Raw genomic sequence first — 19,251 nt, 5'->3', positions numbered from 1 at the left:
TACATCAAAATCATGACATACTAAGTATTAGTATTAGTATCTATATATATTCTTTTTTATATGAAACCATCAACTATTACATAAAAGTATTAGTATCTAAGAAACAAATATATATATATATGTATATATATATATATATTTAAGCCAACGTTAAAGTGAAAATATTCAGAAACACAGACAGCTCCCAATTGACTCTGCTTCTAGGTCTTTCATTAATGTTTTAAATTCATCAAAAGTAATCAGATTTCCCAGTTTCAACTTAGCTTGCACTGTATAGTATAGTATTACTAAGTCAAAAAATATGAAATACTAAGTCAAAATTACTGAATCAAATGAATATGAGACAGGCCTATACTAAGTCACACTTATTACATAATAAATAAAATAATAATAATAATAATAGTATAACTACTGACTTTTTAACTTGACTTGCTGAGTCAAAAAAAATCTGAAATACCAGGCAAGTATAAGTAAAAATATATAATATGAGATACAAAGTCCAAATCATGAGACACTAAATCCAACTTTACTAAGTCAAATAAATAATGAGATAAATAATAAATAAAATAAATAAAATAAATAAAATAAATAAAATAAATAAAATAAATAAAATAAATAAAATAAATAATACATAATAAGATCATATTTTTTACTCAATATCTCATAACTTTGACTTAGCATATGAACACTTTGACTATCTCATAATTAAAAGTTAATGGAAGGCCTCTCTGAACAGAAAACTTCATGTAAAGCTTTGATTTTGAAGGCTTCATTATCGTCTTCCTTCTTAGTATTTGCATTTTCTTGCTCTTTTCGTCGGTGCCCTCCCTTCACTTTCCCAGAAAGCCCTGACATTTTCTATTACCTACAAATTCACGCCCACTCGGTTGTTTCCGTCAACTGAAACAGACGCACGTTGTGTTGTTTCATGCACCGACCTGCAGTGAAATATTGTGAAAGTGCAGCAGAGCATTAATGATTGATCAGTAGCACTTAATGTTTGTATTTGTAATCGTAGCAGCTGGTATGAATTATTAATCGCATTACATCCTGATGTCAGACACTGTCTTGAGAAACAGTCAATACAGCTGCACTTTGCTCTCTCTGAGTCATTTTCTCTCCATTGTTATAGCTGCTGCTGCCCAATGCTGACACCTTTATTTAGGCCATCTTATGGACTGATTAGAGTGTTTTATTAAGATCAATTAAACATTATAGGTGATTATTATATTTTTTACACAAAGGCCTACAAACTCAGCATTGTTTGACAAATAGCTATGGTCATGTCTATGATGTATACAGTCATTCCTTCAGAGATTAGTTCAATGTGAAAAGACAGAGTACCAAGGATAATAATCAAGATGCAAAGATGGATTTTAAAATAATAAAAAAAAGGACTTACTTTGCCTAATAATCACCATATCAGTAGCAACTACTATCTGCCCTGTAGCTCACCGGGACTACCTACTAATGTTTAAACGGAGCCACTAAAAACTGTCTAAAGAGCAGTTGTGTTTCAAGTCTATCTGGTTGTTCTTGTTCACGTAAATGTCTTTTAATTGTCACTTTATTAGGCTTTTCTATATATAAAAAAACAAACAATTATCTGACCTTTGATATGTCAATTTATAGTGATGGGTGAAACACTACAAGCAAGTATTTTAGCATAACGCTCCATTCAGATACAATACATTCATCCAAAAGAAGGGGCCGAAATTGTTATCAGAGGACCGAAACTACAAACAATTGACCCTTTGTGGGTATAAATAACAGATAATGGTTACATATTATTACTGTATGAGTTCTTTGATCTCAGTTATTTTGTAATGAGGATGTTGCAGCATTATGGTCATACTGTGGAGAAATTCTGCTGTCATACTAGACTAAAATAAGTGAAGTAATTGAAAGTCTGAAAGGGGAAACGTTCAGAGGATTTCACTGATGATTTCCTCTTTTTCTTTCACTCCTCTGTTACTCACACAGCAAGACTCAGTGATGAAACTGGAACTGTGAGGCCGAACTTCAATTTATTAAAACACAAAGAAAATTGTGCAAAATACATATAATAATTTGCTTTGTATCAGCAGACAAACGTGAACAAGAGAACAAAGCCAATCAACAGTTATGCCTTACACATTTTCTTAGTTTTGAACATACAACAAACTCTTTTATCAATATACAGCATGTGTACTTAAAAAAAATAAAATAAAAATACAAAAGTAATACTGACAACATTGCTGTACCACGTGTGCAGCTCCAACAGCTCCTGAATTCTGAATGAAATATACAAAATTGCATCACAAATATCACTGTTATTTCTATTTTGTCATCAATCTGCCTGTTATTTATGACAATTCATTTTACTTTTGACCCTGACGAGTAGGCCAAGATTTTTTTTCACCTGTTTGAATCTTGTTTCTTTATAATCCAAATAATTTTCCTAAATACTGTGTACCAATTGTAACAGATTCAATCCTCACACTGCAGGATTATAACAAGCATCAAGTGTTCAGTACCTCTTTAAAGCTCTCCAGCATCCCTTCTTCAACATTCTCATTTATGTGAACTTTATTAGTCTAAAAATTCAAATGTGTGCGCTTCAGTGTTAGCGTCAACAAATATCTTCACAAACATTTGTCTCATTTAAATGTTTTGAATGAGTGAAAACGGTTGAGAGCAACCGGGATCCTTCAAACACATTTTCAAATTACAGAAAGAAATGTTTGCCGCCATCGTCTCACCACTGTCCTGAGGAGTCACAGCTTCACAGTGTCATTTGGCGCTTATATCTGATGGTGAAATCAGACAGACAGAGAACAGGAGAACAGCACCTTAAAGGAGTCATTGAGTGCTATTCTCCTGAGTGAGCCTCCAGGTCTGTGATCAGCACGTTTCCATCCGACTCTGTAGCCTGTGAGCTGGTTTGTCTGTAATAAGCGTTGCCGAGCGTAGGAAGCCTGCGGAAACGTGAAGCGTTCCTCTTGTACACAAACCACATCGCTCCTGCCAGCAGGGCAAAGATCAGTACAGCCACCAGCACCGCAGCGGGGATGATACCGTGATGTAAACCTGGAACACACAACACAATAGCTTTTATGTAGGCATATTTCTGTTTTAATGCGTGGTCTCTTTGAATTAAAGACATAAATACCGATATATATTTGCAATGGTGGAAGAAGTATTCAGATCCTTTACTTAATGGGACTGTTTGTAAGAATCAGAAATGCTTGTTAACAGCATCTCCCGTGGCCGTTAAGTCAATGAAAGTCAGCGTCGGGCTCGCGCTTGTGCTTGCTCTAAATAGACATGAACAAGCATCGCTTAAAACAGTGAGATAACACACGTCAGCTAAAATCACAATATCACTCTATATTTCACCTGCTTGGCAGTAATGTTAGCTGACCAGACGAAGGTCTCTCCATGAATCACTGCTGATCCTAGTTTCGGCTTTTCCTGCCTCAGCCTCTGGACCACGGCCGGAGGGAGACACCGGAGTTTTGGTCTGAGACAATAACGTTTCTCGCTGCGGAGCCCCGTCACTTAACAAGACATGGGAAATCTCTGTTGTTCTGGAGGAGCTGCAGCATTTATTTCTGCACGAACGTCCACTGTACATTCACTAGATATTCTCAGAGCTAAACTAACTCTTCTGCAGTGTGTAGTGTGCGCGCATGCACGCAAGAGTGGAGCGAAATAGCGAGAACGAGCGCGTTGTGTGAGTGAAGGCAAGCAGGCAGGCAGAGGAGCAGAGTACAGTAGAGACTCCGACCCTGGAGACCAAAGCTACGGTCTCCCCGCGTTTCAAATTTCGGTCAAAAAATGTTTTTAAATCTGCGTTAGTGAGCACTTCTCCTTTGCAAATTAATCCATCCACTTGATTAAACAGCATGGTTGTCACACAGATGTGCCTTGGGCTGGTCCCAATAGCAGGCCACTTGAAAACATAGTTACATTCCACCACTGTATATTTGTAGCATCACATTTCATCACAGATTCTGTGAATGATGCATCGCTTTCCGCATGTTGTATCCTCAGTGAGCTTGTAGCTGAGCACAGCCTCACAATGTGAAACTAAATGCTCATGCTTATGGCATCTAACCAAAGTGTAAATCATTCAAATTAAAGTGCACTTTACCATTCAGCGGCTCCACCTCCACCTCAGTAATCTCATCTGCAAAAGAACACATACAGTGATGTTCAATATAACTCATCATGTATCATCTTCGGGTGTCCCTTCTCGAAAGTTCATCGCTACGAAATGTGACATTGTTCAAAAATGGTCCACCTAGAATCAGTATGAAAATCTTATTTTTACCTTATTCTGTTAGTTAGTGTTTCCAGCTAATTTGTCCACCTTGTATCTGTGTGTAACTCTGAAACTCGGCATACATAGCCAACTGAGTTTTCTGTGGTAAGCACTGGCTGTGAATCTAAACCTCAAAACAGTAATGAACTTTGCAGATGAAAAGCACTTCTATCCTGAATGAAAAAAACACATCTTTCTGCATACAGGGACAAATGTAGAGGCATTGTTGAGGCCTGAGAATGACGGTTTGTCGGAATTATGATTTTTAAATCTGCAATGTCCACTGTGTGGCAGTGGAAACAAGTGGGGAGCACAACATTGACATATCACCCACAGATAGAGAAGGTCAACAAATATTCTAATATGTTGTATGAGGTCAATACAGGGGACGCAATATTCTTTCAGAAGGCCCCTGCTTCAACTTACGTGAGGTGGTTTTGCAGACGAAGCCGAGCCGCTCGGTGCACCGCGACAGGTGCCACACGCCGTCAACCACCCTGGTAGTAACACAGGAGTCTGCAGTCAGCACCTTGGAGTCTGGGGCTTTGTTGGGCCAGTTGGTGTAGTCTATAGGTGAACCATCCACCCAGGCCAGAGAATCAGCTAAAAGCAGAGGCCACAATTTAATGAAATGGGATTGTGGTGGATTGTGATCATTTGATGGTCACGAGAGAGTTACACAGATTCTTACTGTCAATGTTGAAGTGCATCCCCAACCACACGCCGTGGTGAAGGAACCCCGACGACCACAGCTGCTCCAGAACAAAACGATTCTCTGTTTCACTCTCAATGGTCAGGACATCTGAGGTGTTGACTAGAAAGTGACGGAAGCACAACAAACTCACAACTACTGTGCAGTTTAAAGGAGTAGTTTGACATTTTGTGAAACTCTCGGCAAGAAAACTAATAAATAAAAATCCTTTAAAAACCAATTTAGTGGGCGAATATCAAGTTTTGTAACACTGGAAATTTAAAGCACCAATGGAGTGGTACCCAACCTAGGGGTCCTGACCCCCATTAGGGGTCGCCAAAGCTTCACAGGGCGTTGCGAGGCCTTCTTGATTTTAAGAGTGTGTAAGACAACTTTTAAAAAAATATATATATATAGAGTTGGCCTATATCTCAGCATTTCATTCATTTCTGTGAAGAAAACTAAATTTAATCATTTTTAAAGTTTGGATTATTATTATAAACTTATATATATATATATATTATAAAAAAATATCAAAAGATAAGCGCACAGTGAAGACCTGAACACAAGCTATATTCACAGAGCCTTCCCGCTCTGTTAAAAAGCCACATCCTGCGTTAGAAAAGCCAGGTGTCAGGGAGAAGAAAACACTCCAACTAAGTATGTTTGATTGTTAAAAATTCAAAACAATACATAAGTTCCTAAAAATACATAAGTTCCTAAAAATAACAGGAAAACTCATCTCTGATGCAATATTCACAGGAAATAATCTGCTCAAAAATCATCCGAATTGCTCGTTTTACACGTTTTACTAGTTCCTGCAGTTATAGTGTTCACTATTTGGGTTAATTGTGCAGTTTATCAGTTGTTCTATTGGCTACTGTCATTGTAATGCATTGAATATAATGTGAAATATCCATAAAATATGTCACTTAGGGGTCGTCAGTTTACTCAAAAATAGAAAAGGGGTCCCTTAAGGAAAGCAGAATTTTACTGTTTGTATCTACTTCCTTTAAGGGAAATTTCTAATGAAGAACTCAACCAGTTTTCTAAAGCCTTGTGCTTTTCAGAGCAGCTCTTGTATTTGACCTGTAGGGGGAGTATATAGTCCATCCTGCAGATTATAGTGACAACATATTTTTCAAACTTTCAATCATACCGTTGTTATCTATACAAAAACAACACATACATTACACAGGTAATGAATGACCAAAGTGACACCTTATGAATCCCTACCTTTTTGCCTGCAGTGCTCTCTTGATTCTTCGAATGTAAGTTTCTGCACCACAGGCTCGAAGTTGTAACAGGCATGTCCAAATTTCACCCACGTGGAGGGACACGACAGCTCATATGAGCTAAATGGTTTACTGCCTGTTTGAGAGAGAGCAGGAGGAAGGCAGAAAATGGTTTCAAGCATTATGAGTGACAGAAACTCAGCAGCTGAAGAGGTGCAACTTCAAGCAGATTTTCACTGACTTGGTGGGGGAACATGACACAGGGCTCCTGGTAGCAGAGTTTCGCAGTCTGCTCTCCGCCAGCCTCCGTTCACGTCCATGTACACACACTCTCCCGTCACAAAGTCGTCCTCGTCATCGGCTGGGTCCCAGTGCGTGTACACTGTGTCACTGCCATCTGACCACTGATAATTGAAGCCACCCTGTAAGGAAATCACCAAAGTGTCAGTGAAGAAGTTACACTTGTGGTGGCACTCTGCCAGCAACACATGGATATCTGACTGTGTTGTTCCTTGCTGTATTGCATCTTTTGCACTTATGCCAACGCTTAGTTTATTATATATAGTTATATAGTATTCTATTAGTAAATGAATGTATTTGTGTGAGTACTACATTCTGTCAGTGGTGCTGGGTGTCTGCCATGTGTGGACGATCTATTTGATTGTTTTCACTGTATGTTTCATTTCCCATAATTAGGTTTTGGTTAAACATAAAGAAATCTTCACACCAACTCACTCACAATTTCTTGTGCTTACTGAAATAATGTATCCTGGGTTTGTTTTTCTAATTTAGAAGCATTACAAAATGTAAAACTCGAATTAAACTACTTTTTTTTAAACTCTTAACAAAGAAACAATACGTGCCATGCTTTAGTTAAGGAGGTGCATGTTTCCGAGGGAGATTCCAGCTACTGATTCACCAGGAGTGAAACACACCCAGTATTCCACGGTACAATGACTCAACACGAATCGCATGACACCAATAGCCTACAGTTATTTGCAGGCAAGATCAAAAAAAATAAAAGAGAGACAGAGAGAGAATCGGCTCCCTCACTTCCAGCGTTCATTTCTCTCCATGACCAAAATATTCCTGGGGGGCACAGCGATACTTTAATCCAAATGTTAAGGCTCTGACTGTCTGCTGGAAAAGCACATGCCAGTGGATGGAATAGCTCTACATGGGCAAAAGGCCAGGAGAAACACCAGAGAGGCATGTGAGACAACTGTAAGTAGCCATCGGCGGGCATCTATGTGAAACAAATCAACACAAAAAGCTGTGCGCTCCAATACCCATACTACCATACTATTTAGTATGCCAGAAAAAGATGTCCCAATACATAGTATGTTAAATGCAGTAGGCTAAAGATACCAGGATGTTCTACTACATCTGGTCGCACTATGCAGTGGGCAAGCCAGCATGCTTTTCTGGCTATTCTGACCCACAATCCTCTGCACAGCGGATATATGAACAACAGGGTCAAAGTTCAAGGTGCAATGTAATGACAAAGTAGTATGTCCTAATTGTATGCATACTGTGTGCAGCAGTATATACTTTGTAAGAGCAGCTGCAGTATGTACTAAAAGTAAAACGATAAGGTATGTGATTTGGAACGTAGCCTAGGTGTCCATTTAAAGAATCTTTTAGGACCTTTTGTAAATACTTTCGTTTGTACTTCACACCTGTGAGTAACATAGCTCCCCTTATTAAGATTTAGTTGAAGCTATAAGCTTTCTGTGTGTTTCTATTACTCAAAAACAATTTAAAAGCTTCAATTTTTCCATTCTAGAGCAGGCAATAAAGTCTGGTCGTGGCACAGCAGAGCAACGAAGGACAAAAACGGAGATACTCAATTGAAATGTTGTGATTTGCCAGGATTATTTAAGTGCTTAGCTATCTACATGATCATGATGTGGGATAGACTGCCACACTTGCTAGTTTTAGGATGCTGATGACATGTGGACATGCACAAACTATAATTTTTGATAAAGAAAAAAAGAAGACAAAAATTCAAACTACCATTTTTTTTTTAAATTAAACTCATGCATGCAGATGTGTATTCTCTGCAATTCATCCTCATTTAGCAGTATTGAAGGAACAGTTTTTGGAAATAAGTGCATTTGCTTTCTTGACGAGAGTTAGATGAGAATACCACTCTCATGTCTGTTTGTCAAATATGAAGCTCCAGCCAGTAGATGGTAAGGTTGGCTTAGCATAAAGGCTGACAGAGTCTCTACTTCTCTCGGCTAAGTAATAGTTCAGCACAAAACTCCCTGTAAACTACAATTGATTTGCCAGATGGGAAATGTTAAACTATTGTACCAGAGGGTTTAAAATGATCATAAAAATAGGTGCAAATGTGTAATTTAACAATTTTTTGTTTTTTTTGTAAAGCAAGCAAGCTGTAGCTATGACGCGTGGAAGGGGGTATGTGTCCATAAATCCATCAGTCATTACAATACAGCACAACTAGAAGTCTGTTCATATTCTGCATGAAAACAGTTAAGGTCATAAATAAATAACTGGGCCTATGGTGCATTCAAAGCTATTTCTCGTGCATACTCTGGCCAAATGAGCGTTGAGCAGTCATGGTTGTGTGAGTCATGTTCATCAACATCATAGCCTATACAAAGCATGATTGGCTGGAAAGAGGTCACATGTGTAAAAACGGATGTAGGAATGAAACGGGAAATTAATTGATATGAGACAGCTTAGACTAAAACCAACTACAAATTGTAAGTATCACAAAATCGTCAAATTATCATACATTATGGCACTTTTGGGAATTATTGGGAAAAATCGTCATACAAATATGTGTTGTTTTTACGCTTTGGTTTTTGCAAGGATTTAAAAAAAACAAAAAAACAAGAAAGAAATAATGTTAATGTTAATTATTAGCCGGGCTAGTTGTTTCACCCTGTTTCCAGTCTTTCCAGACAAACATGCACAATGCCACCTCTCTGACACAAACATTGTCACACAAAGAAGAACAGTAGACAAACACAGTGCAGAGGTATGTACATATTGCATGAGAGGATACATACGTCTTCACTGTACAGTCCAATCCAGTGGCGGACTGCCAATCTATTGACAAGGACGGTAAGGAAGGCCTGGTGGTAGGCATCGGTAACGCTCACTAGGTCCGCATCATGCTCTATGCACATGTGCATCGCGTCGTACCAGCTCATGTTGCCAGACACAACCTTGTAGCTGCTTCTCCTGTACTCAATGTTGTCAGGGAGAGGGTGATGATAGGAGTGGGTGGGGGGTTTGGATATATCTGTAACGAGAAAAAAAAGGACAAAAGAGAGGAGTGTGGGAAGAAGAGTAGAATGATTACTTGAAGGTGTTAATGTTTGGGACATTAATGGATGACTGAATAGCTGTTACTTACATCAATTAAAGGAGTTGTTTGACATTTTGGTCTCATTTACTTGATGTACCAAATTGATACCGTTCTCATTATCTGAGTAGTGACTTCCTTGAGTCCCGTCGTTATCATGAGCAGAGACTCCAGGACTCCCAGTAAATAGTCCCGCACATAACTTGTAGTTTTTACACTTTGGTTTCTGTACAGGCTAACTGTTTCCAGTCTTTATGCTAAATGAAGCTGACCGTTTCCTGGCTGTAGCTTAATTTTTAATGGTATCAATCTTCTCATCTAACTTTTGGCAAGAAAGTGAATAAGCACATTTTCCCAAAATGTCAAACAATTCATTAAAGGTTAACAATCAAAGCTATCCATTATTTTATTCAAACAGCCACATGACCTTTCATGGGGCCTGGTGTATCCAAAGAAATGTGACTTGCCACCATCACTGGTGTCATTGTGTGTTTGGAGTTTATTTTATTACAGTTAAATATATTTCAATCTGGCTTACTTCCCATAAATGTGGGCTCTCTTGTGACTCTGTGGGTCATGCTAAATTTGCACTGGAGGATACAGGAAACAAGGATATCAGCAAGCTGAGCAAGCCTCCTACAGCTTCCCAAATAAACATGATTTTAACATGAATCATTGCAAACACGAGTCTGACCGAAAGTAAGGCTTTAAACCTTATTAGAACTGTCATATGCATACAGGTACATACATGAAATCTGACCTCCCATCCTATGCTAAATTCACACCAGGCAGCGGCGAGGTGCGGCTCACCGCAGTAATCACACATTTTCTGCAGCTAATAGGCGTGTTCACGTGTTTCAGGCGGGGAGAAATTCTTTGTAACATAGGTCAACATGTCACAGGAGTCACAAAATCTGTTTACTGATTAGCTAAAGGTCCTCTCTGTCCGTCCTTTGACACTAAAAGTTCAACTTTTCCCAACTTTTAGTTTGGCCGCACTTCGCCGCAGATACAAATGGCCGCAGTTTGCAGAGCTCGGGAGCGGCGTCGCAGCTTTTCATAGACATTGCATGGCAGCTCGCCGCATGCTGCACTTCACCACTGCTGTGATGTGAATTCGGCGTTAAGCATTTAGGAGCAGTGGGCTGCTGAAAAACGCTCAGGGAGTAACTTGACACTGAGCGCTTAGGAGCCGGTGATCGAACCGCCGACCTTGTGATTGAAGGATGACTCGCTCGACACCCGGAGCTACAGCCGCCCCAACAGAAAGAAGCCACCTGAAATAGCCATTATGGCTAACTGCATGGGAATCTACATCTGGGTCAATACAATAGAGTCACAATGGCTACATTTATGGGAATCACACCAGGTTGAAATATACCAGAGTTGTCCTTTAAAGACACAGTAAGTAACATCAGAGTGCAGATAATGTAGAATCTACCATGAAATGAAAATCAAAGTTTAAAAAATGACATCCATATGACATAATTGTGTTGTGGTTGATTGTGTTTTGTTGTACCTGTAAATCACATTCAACAACAATGATGTCACAGTACACGTGACAATCACGTGTAAATCACTGCTACCTGGTGAGAAGTTAAACCACTGGAGGTCAGCAAAGACAAGATGTTCAGGATGTGTTAAGTTACTCTTTAATGTGCCTTTAAATGTAATTGTGTTCTCTGTTGTGTTATTGTGGACAATGATATGTCTGTAGTAAAGTATTTTCATCTTTCTTGATATCTGGGCCTGTACCACAGTGTGCGGCTGTCAGGAAAGAAAACACCTGTCAGCACTGCAGGTTTTTTTTTACTTGCAGAGAGAATAAGTTACAAGATAAGTGTGCATGAGAGACCATGATTCAGCATGAGAAAGCTAAAGTGGTCTGACAGCAAAAGACAAAGACAGACATGCTGTAAAACAGAGAGGCCAGCACGTTTTCATCCCAACACGTCACATACCACCGCTTTGTCATGCCCCTTGGCATCACTTTATTTTCGGCATCAAAACCACTGCAGTTACCCTCGGCGTCACTTTAGGATCAGGCAACAAAACCACTATAACTAGGTTGAGGAAAGGGCTACATGGTTGGGCTTAGAACTACTACGATTGTACAGTGAAGATGACACTGACCGTTGTGAACACGGGACAAAAATAGCGGTCTCCTGGATGAAAGCCCTGTGTTTGTTGGACCCATCCACCTTCCCTCCCGCCTGTGTCTTTTCGCTCTTTAAACTATGTCACCACATTCCCGGCGCACTTTCTCAGAGGGTTTACGGTTGCCACGGATGGGTTTACATTGTAGTTAATGGAACACCAGGTGTGTTTCATACCAGCGTTAAGAGGTGCCTTGTATCGAACGCCAATAGCCGTGACAAAGCCTCGGTATATGACGCCCTGGGAATAAGAATGGGCTGGAGAGGCAGTGAAAGACAGACTGACAGAATAAAACCAAAGATAAATAAAACTGAGGGAATCCTACCTTGAGGTTTTTCACAAACAAAGCCATAACCACTCTCGCTGCAACTCTCATCGTACCACTTCCCTGTCAGGTGGAAGTTGTGGTTGTTGGACAGAACAGTACACAACGGCTCATCAGCAAATCCATCCTGGGGATTCATGAAGCATATATCAATACATACAAACCCACTGACAACAGCACATTTATGAAAGTGTCTTTTCATCTTTAGATTGATCTTACGCTTCAACCAATACTTGATGCGTTTGCTCGCATTCGCTTGGATGTACACAAAACTCTCCTGGTCGAATTATCTGTTTTTTAATAAAGGTACAAGCTTATGGACAAATCCAGGAACTACGTTTTGTTTCTAAATTTAGTTACATTGACAACACTACAGCTACAGCTCTGATTCCCATCTCTGACTGGCTTTTCCACTGTCCACAGTGGCTGAGGCTGATGGGTTATGTAGTATTTAAAGCCATCTACCATACCAAACTGACAGAAAAAAAACATGATTTATCAGAAACAAAGTTTAATTAAAACTGATGAACCTATAGTATTGTTATCCAGTGACTTTCAAATTGGAAAGTCAATGGGACTTTAGTGTTAAAAATACTTCTGGTATGTCAATCACTGTTATGTATTTTAGGAATGTCCCAACATGTTAATGTACATCTGTGTTACTATACATCCCTCTTTTCAAAATATATATAGTTTGCATATTGTTTAAAAAAAATAGTATAATGGGAAGGGTTTCAAGACATGTTAATTTGTTGCAGACTTCTAATGCTCTCTGTAACTGCAAGGCTATTTCTTTGTAGTTGGTGAAATCTCAACTATCCTGTAGTTCCTTAGTTAGTAGAAAGAAAGAAAGAAAGAAAGAATTGAAAAAACACATTTCTGGAACTAGTGGCTTCTCCCACTTTGCTATTCCATTTCAGCATAAAGGCACAGTCACGCATGCACAAAATTAACATTCGCCTCCCGTTCACTTCCATTCTATGCGAGCAATGGGGCGAAAAAACATCACATCTTTGGATTCGCTTGGAGTTCAATTTTGGTGAACTTTCAGTTGAATATCTCCTCGGCAGGCGATGGTCACTCGCCTGCGTTTGCGCATGTGTTGGGCACATTGTGCAAGGACACCCGGAGCTGTGGTAAGTATAGGCCATTTCAACCGAACTGCATTGCTAGGCAACAGCTTGGGTCCATGTTTACTTCCTGTCAGCTTATGCCATTCACATACACTGAAACAGGAATTGAACACAATTTTGTATTTTTACGTTTACAACTGTGAAATGGTCTATACTTGTCTTGGCTCGCAGTTCCGTGGTCAACAATGATAATAAAATAAGATTTCCTGTAAAAGCTGGGACTGTTTAGGACACAATTAGGCATCTCTCCTGTCGACTTGCAAGGGACGCATGTTCACACACATGATAAGAATAGACAACAAATTGCTACGTTAGCAGTGTAGGCTTACAGTGATGTAGCTCTTTGGTTCAATTGGAGACCAGTTGGTGTAGCTGACTGATTTCCCATTGACCCATTTCATGACGTCCTGCAGACCAATCCAAACACCTACAGAGCTTCCCTGAAGCAACATGGTGATGTAGGCTGCAGAAATGATGGCGTGACAACAGGATATGAAAAATAAAAACATAGAGCATAATTAGATGCCTACAGTACCAATGTTTGTATATTAATTCAGCCATTCATTGGATGGTTGTGCAGTTTGCTTTGCCTCTACCTTGTTCAATCTCATCTTCTATAGCAACCAGCGAGCCAGCGAATGAGGAGCAGATGGACTGGGCATCTTTCCAACTCTTTCCTTCCTTTGGGCTGTCAGGGAGGTGAAGCAGGAGACACTGCCAACACACACACACACACACACACATCCCACACAAAACATGAATATCACATTGTGAAATGCAAATCATTATTCCCCTATTACCACCAGGGCTCTTGTTTGGAGAGGTCAGGGGTCAAAGTTAAAACAAAAATCCAAGCATGTAGTCTTCTTTGATAGACAGAGAAGGACGTCATTTCATGTTTGGCAGCTTTTATCCATCAACAAGCGCTCTGCTTCTTAAAATTAAATTCGAGGGAAATTATGTAACGTTACACAAAGCATTAACTTCTTCACTGTTCAAATCCAATGAAGTTTAGCTCAAAAAGGCACATAAATCCATACTTTAAAACTAGTTAGAAAGGGTTGCCTTTGTGGCCTAGGGGTTTAAGGCGTCACCCATGAACCACAAAGTCCACAGTTCAAGTCTGTATGGGGAACTTTTTTTCATGCTGTTTTCATCTCTGTCATTCGTTTCCTGTCAACGCTCTAATAAAGGCATAAAATGGCAAAAAAACAAACATTGTTCCACATTTTATGATCAAGGAGAGAAAAAACAGACATTAGTCGTGTTTCCATTCAATTGTCAAGCAAACATTTGAAATGTTGCAAAAAATAAATGTGAATTAGGCGCGTTTTCATCAACTGGTTTTGAGCGAATAAACTTGGCTACGGAAAGTGTAGTTTCGTCAGAAGTTGGCGGTTTACTGTAGGCTACACTTTACACATTACTGTAATCCGCCAGTAAACATAGTAGAAGAAGTAGAGGTTTGCGCACAGGACACAAAAACAAGTCGGCTTTGCCATCTAACCGTCTACGAGAGAAAATGTTTTGCAGGAATTTGTTTCAATTGAGCAATTTTTAATTATTCTTTCATGTCAGCTAGTATTGGACATGTTTTATGCTGTCTGGAGACGAAGACAAGCATTCGCGCGTTACGGGCATATCCGAGAAGACGGCGACAGCAAAAACAACTGATCAGTCATGCAAGTTAAATGTTCATTGCATCAGGATTTTTCGGCAAAGGCGTTTCCATAATCCATTTAGCACATCAACTCTTTGTCGAAAAAGGAAAAATTCACCTCAAGCGAGTGAGGAACCGTTTCCATACACCTTTTCTAATGCGATACTTCAAAATGTGCATAAAAATATGTGAATGGAAACACGGCTACTGCTACAAGGCTTTCCATTAGGGCTACAACGAACGATTATCCTCATTGTTTGATTAATCTGTGGATTATTTTGTCGATTAGTCGATTAGTTGTTTGGTCTATAAAATGTCAGAAAATGGTGAAAAAATGTCAATCAGTGTTTCCCAAAGCCCAAGATGGTGTCCTCAAATGTCTTGTTTTGTCCACAACTCAAAGTTATTCAGTTTACTGTCATAGAGGAGTAAAGAAACCACAAAATATTCACATTTAAGATGCTGGAATCAGAGAATTTTGATTTTTTTTTTTCCTAAAAAATGACTAAAACCGATTAATCGTTGCAGCTCTACTTTCCATTCTGTTTAATATGCAGAACAATGACAGTCTTGCTAAAGACTGCATCTGTTCCACATCAGTGGGTCTCATCTGGTACTACACAGTAATGAATATCCATCTTATCAAGTTATTTTAGTATATTTAACTGACTATCTTTCTGAGATTTTGTTTTGGTGGAAAATTAGTTCTTAGTTGAGAAGATTTTAAATGCTCCCAAAGGGAAACAACTTTTTTTTTTTTTAAATGTTTCTTTTATCACCCCAGTGTTATATTTTTACTAGCAACAATCTACATTGCTTGAACAATCCAGTCCTTCATTTGAAAGAAAACTACATTTTGAGATCTGATTTAAGAGAAGATCAGCTGGTTTTGCTCTTTATGGAGGTTGGCTCAGCTTGAGCATCGTCAGCGGGGGTTATTCTAAGGTTCCCACATAACACACCCAGGAACAGTGCATGTAAACACAAACATCCTGCCTCAACCCCAGAGGCAGCTGGGAATTTAGAGAAGTGACCGTTTAAGAACTGACTTGTGGGCCAGAACGAGATAACATGAGCCACTATTTTTGTAGTTTGCACCATTACAACAAAATAAGCAGATACTCATTTAAAATGAATATGTGTTGAGTTATGGTTCTATAAGATAGTTAGCATTCTTGGGGTGTCCTTGTCTTGACTGACGGCTAATTACACACATCCATGATGGTTGTAGTTGCTCAACCCAGCTCAGCTCCACCTTGCTGCTTGAATTTGGATTTATTTTGTCTCCGAACAACTGATAAGAAGGCGGCAAAATTATAAACTTCAACTTTCAAAATAACCCATCAGACAGTCATGGGTAACAGTGTGCCTTACGTTACTTTCGTCTTTAATAAGGGATATAAATCAGTGAGTGTATATTGTGTGTGTCTGAACCTTGTGTCCAAAGTACAGCCATTTCTCCGGACATCCTCCGATGTAGTGCGGCTCTCTGGGAGTCTCCACCACGGACACAGTCTTTCTCTTGCAAACGTAACCGTGGAGATCGCTGCATTTTCTCATCGACCACTTCCCTGCCACATACCAGGAAAACACATATCTAGCATGTGCAAGTTAACATGCACCAGTGTGTGTTTCTGCATGTACATGTGTTTACCTGATGAAGAGGACATGGTGACACACATCCCGTTTCTCCTTGGGCCACCACTGGTACTCCTCTCCTCCCAGTTCTGAAATTCTACGTCCGTCTTGTCGCTCCACCTGAAAAACAAACACACAAAACACTTAATGAATGGCCCTCACTCCAGCTTCTTCTATTGTGCTTTGTTTGGGTAGTTAAGTAGAAGAGCAACTTTAATTTTTTTTGTTTATAAAAAACCTTGAGTTAGCAGTCTTATTTTGTTATAATTCTTTTTCTCATTTGATAACACCTGCAGGCCTTTTTCCCCCCATTTCTTATTATATGTATTCAGTTCAAGTTCGTTTAAATGATTTGCACTTCAGTTGGCTTTATGTTGCTTTCTCCTACAGATCTGGGGCTCATTTCACTAAATTTACAACATTTAAGCTACGAAACACAATATGAGATCATTGCCTCTTGCTTATTTTGACATATTTCAATGGATATACTACCTGAACCGTGCATGAGCATTTCAAAGCCCTGCACGGCTTGCAAATGTATCTTGTGGGCCCCTGGGTTGTAATTACATCAACATTTCTTTACTCGAGATGTTGAACAAAGTGTCGCCTGCTCTAATAGAATCAGTGGCAGCAACAGGAAATGTTAAACAAACTCACACACCTGGCCTCCTCTCCAGGCTGCCCAAAGGACAGGCCGATCCACCAGTCTGTCGGGCCCAGGGAGAGCTGAGGAGACACAGTGAAAGGAACAGAGATGAAAAAGAATTTACTTCACTTTTACCCTCCTCCTTTGCAATCCAGTCCTCACTGGGCCGGATGATCGGCTTTTCAGAGCCTCTGTGACATGAGCGGCCATTCAGGCGCTCTCCTTGGCCCATGCCTCGCCTCTTTCATCGCCTTGTTTTGTTCCCTTTGTCCCCTCACAAGCTTCAACACCACAAGAGACTTCTTTAACGTGGTCCAAAAGGCCGCTGCCGAAAGAACTGCCTTTTTTTTTTTACTCCCTGTGTGTGGGGGCACTCGAGCATGAAAGTGTCCGTTTTAGCTTGTCGACGTGTCTGTAAACACTCGAGTTTGTACGAGTGTGTCAATTGTGTTCACAGTTGTTCATGCGCGTGTTTGTTTTTCACTGTGTGTGAACTGTTAGGAGAATAAGCCTATTGGGCCATTCAATGGAGGAGAGCCTCTGTGATTAAGTACATTGCTTTGGCTGCGTACTCCTGTGTGAAACTGTGCTCCTGCTCACTGAGTATTTGCACTGGGAAAAAGTAAATGTTAGATGCATTTTCTCTTAAATGGTGTGAGACGTGAAGAGGTGGGGAGAATATAATTCACTAAAAAAACTCTGTACCTCCACAGAGATGATTCTGTTAATTTGGAGAAAGGTAATTGCAGATATTATTTTGTGCAATTGAGTAGTTATTTGCCAGAACTACAGTGGCTGACGTGAAAACGCAAATGAGCCCATCCAGATCCCGTGTTTGGTTTGTCCGTCTTGGTTTACTGTAGAAACATGGTGGCCGACTCCATATGTAGATATAAACGGGCTCATTCTAAGGTGACAAAACAATTCTTATTTTCAAGTTATTATACAGTAAAGAAAACATACTTATTAATATTATATTCCATTTCTGCCAATAGATCCCCTTAAATGTTACACACTGGTCCTTTAAATATTTATTGAAATGACTGAAATTCATTTTACATAATCCATGTTTTACAATGAAACAAATGAAAGAGATATTGCATAAATTTGGTTTGGTTATCACAACAATGCACATTTGTGCTGTATATATGATATTATCTTGTAGAAGTTTGTATTACTTTAGCCAACTAAATTATACTACAAATTTTAGATTCTGCCAAATGCCTTAGGGTGTTTTTGTTTTTCATAATTAACCCTCATATTTGGTTTTAAATGGGGACAACAAAAACGTTTAAAGTAGTGCTGTATGTTAAAACCTCAGAGTGATTATAAAATAGATGCCATCTTACAAATATATGGCGATACTGAAATTCAGTGATGTTTATGAGCAGTGGCAGTAACAAACCCGCCGCAGGCGCTCCTTGACGAAGTGCAGCTCTTCTCTGGAGTGAATGGACAGCAGGTAGGCTCCCATCATCTGGCAGGCCAGAGAGACAGCGTCCCAGTCAAAGGGCTGCTTCGCCAGCAGGTACTCAGCTCCGCGGTAAAAGACCCAGGGCTCGCTCTCTGTGGGGGAGCCAGGCAGACAATTATAATACTGTACACACTTTCAAGTAATTACAATTTAAATATATCTATGGGTATAATGAATGAATATACACAGTTCTAATTACTGACTGACTGATGCGGTTTCACATCTAATAATGCCATTCCACATTAAAGAAACACATTTTGTCGACTCAGATTTTTTCCAAACACATAAATGCTATATACACATCACTGCAGTCCTAATAAACTATGCGTCTTTACAATCTGTACAACATACAAGACCCTCAATTCGAATAAGGAAACAAAAGCAAGGTGCTGTTTATCCAGAGAAGACAGTAGTAGCAGTAGTAGAATTACAATATAGAGACAAATACAATATTGAGAAAATAAGTATAGTAAAGTGAAGTATAATATTAAGCAGGTATTAAGTGTAATAGGCTTGGGGTTGGCTTTGGGTTGTATGTGGATTCAATGGTGAGTGACAATTTTCCAGTGGTGGAAGTTACTAAGAAGATTTACTCAAGTACTGCACCTAGGTACATTTTTGAGGTACTTGTACTTTATTTGAGTAT

General features: G+C 39.5%; 1 protein-coding gene across 1 annotated transcript in view; it reads right to left on the bottom strand.

Moving 5' to 3' along the window:
- Nucleotides 1–2,008: 2,008 nt before the first annotated feature.
- The window catches only part of pla2r1 (phospholipase A2 receptor 1), a 31,128-nt gene continuing 13,885 nt past the window's right edge, over nucleotides 2,009–19,251 (bottom strand). The window contains exons 17-30 of the mRNA XM_037751950.1: nucleotides 18,537–18,697; nucleotides 17,147–17,211; nucleotides 16,502–16,605; nucleotides 16,282–16,418; nucleotides 13,784–13,901; nucleotides 13,517–13,650; nucleotides 12,055–12,181; nucleotides 9,274–9,509; nucleotides 6,474–6,654; nucleotides 6,234–6,368; nucleotides 4,998–5,120; nucleotides 4,733–4,909; nucleotides 4,136–4,171; nucleotides 2,009–3,069 (exon numbers count right to left, since the gene is read on the bottom strand). Of these exons, the coding sequence (XP_037607878.1) occupies nucleotides 2,852–3,069; nucleotides 4,136–4,171; nucleotides 4,733–4,909; nucleotides 4,998–5,120; nucleotides 6,234–6,368; nucleotides 6,474–6,654; nucleotides 9,274–9,509; nucleotides 12,055–12,181; nucleotides 13,517–13,650; nucleotides 13,784–13,901; nucleotides 16,282–16,418; nucleotides 16,502–16,605; nucleotides 17,147–17,211; nucleotides 18,537–18,697 (1,952 nt within the window). The 3' untranslated portion in view covers nucleotides 2,009–2,851. The remainder of the gene's footprint in view (nucleotides 3,070–4,135; nucleotides 4,172–4,732; nucleotides 4,910–4,997; nucleotides 5,121–6,233; nucleotides 6,369–6,473; nucleotides 6,655–9,273; nucleotides 9,510–12,054; nucleotides 12,182–13,516; nucleotides 13,651–13,783; nucleotides 13,902–16,281; nucleotides 16,419–16,501; nucleotides 16,606–17,146; nucleotides 17,212–18,536; nucleotides 18,698–19,251) is intronic.

This window comes from Sebastes umbrosus, chromosome 2, assembly GCF_015220745.1.
Source record: "Sebastes umbrosus isolate fSebUmb1 chromosome 2, fSebUmb1.pri, whole genome shotgun sequence".
Classification (NCBI taxonomy): domain Eukaryota; kingdom Metazoa; phylum Chordata; class Actinopteri; order Perciformes; family Sebastidae; genus Sebastes; species Sebastes umbrosus.
This window is presented reverse-complemented; position numbering and strand designations above follow the sequence as displayed.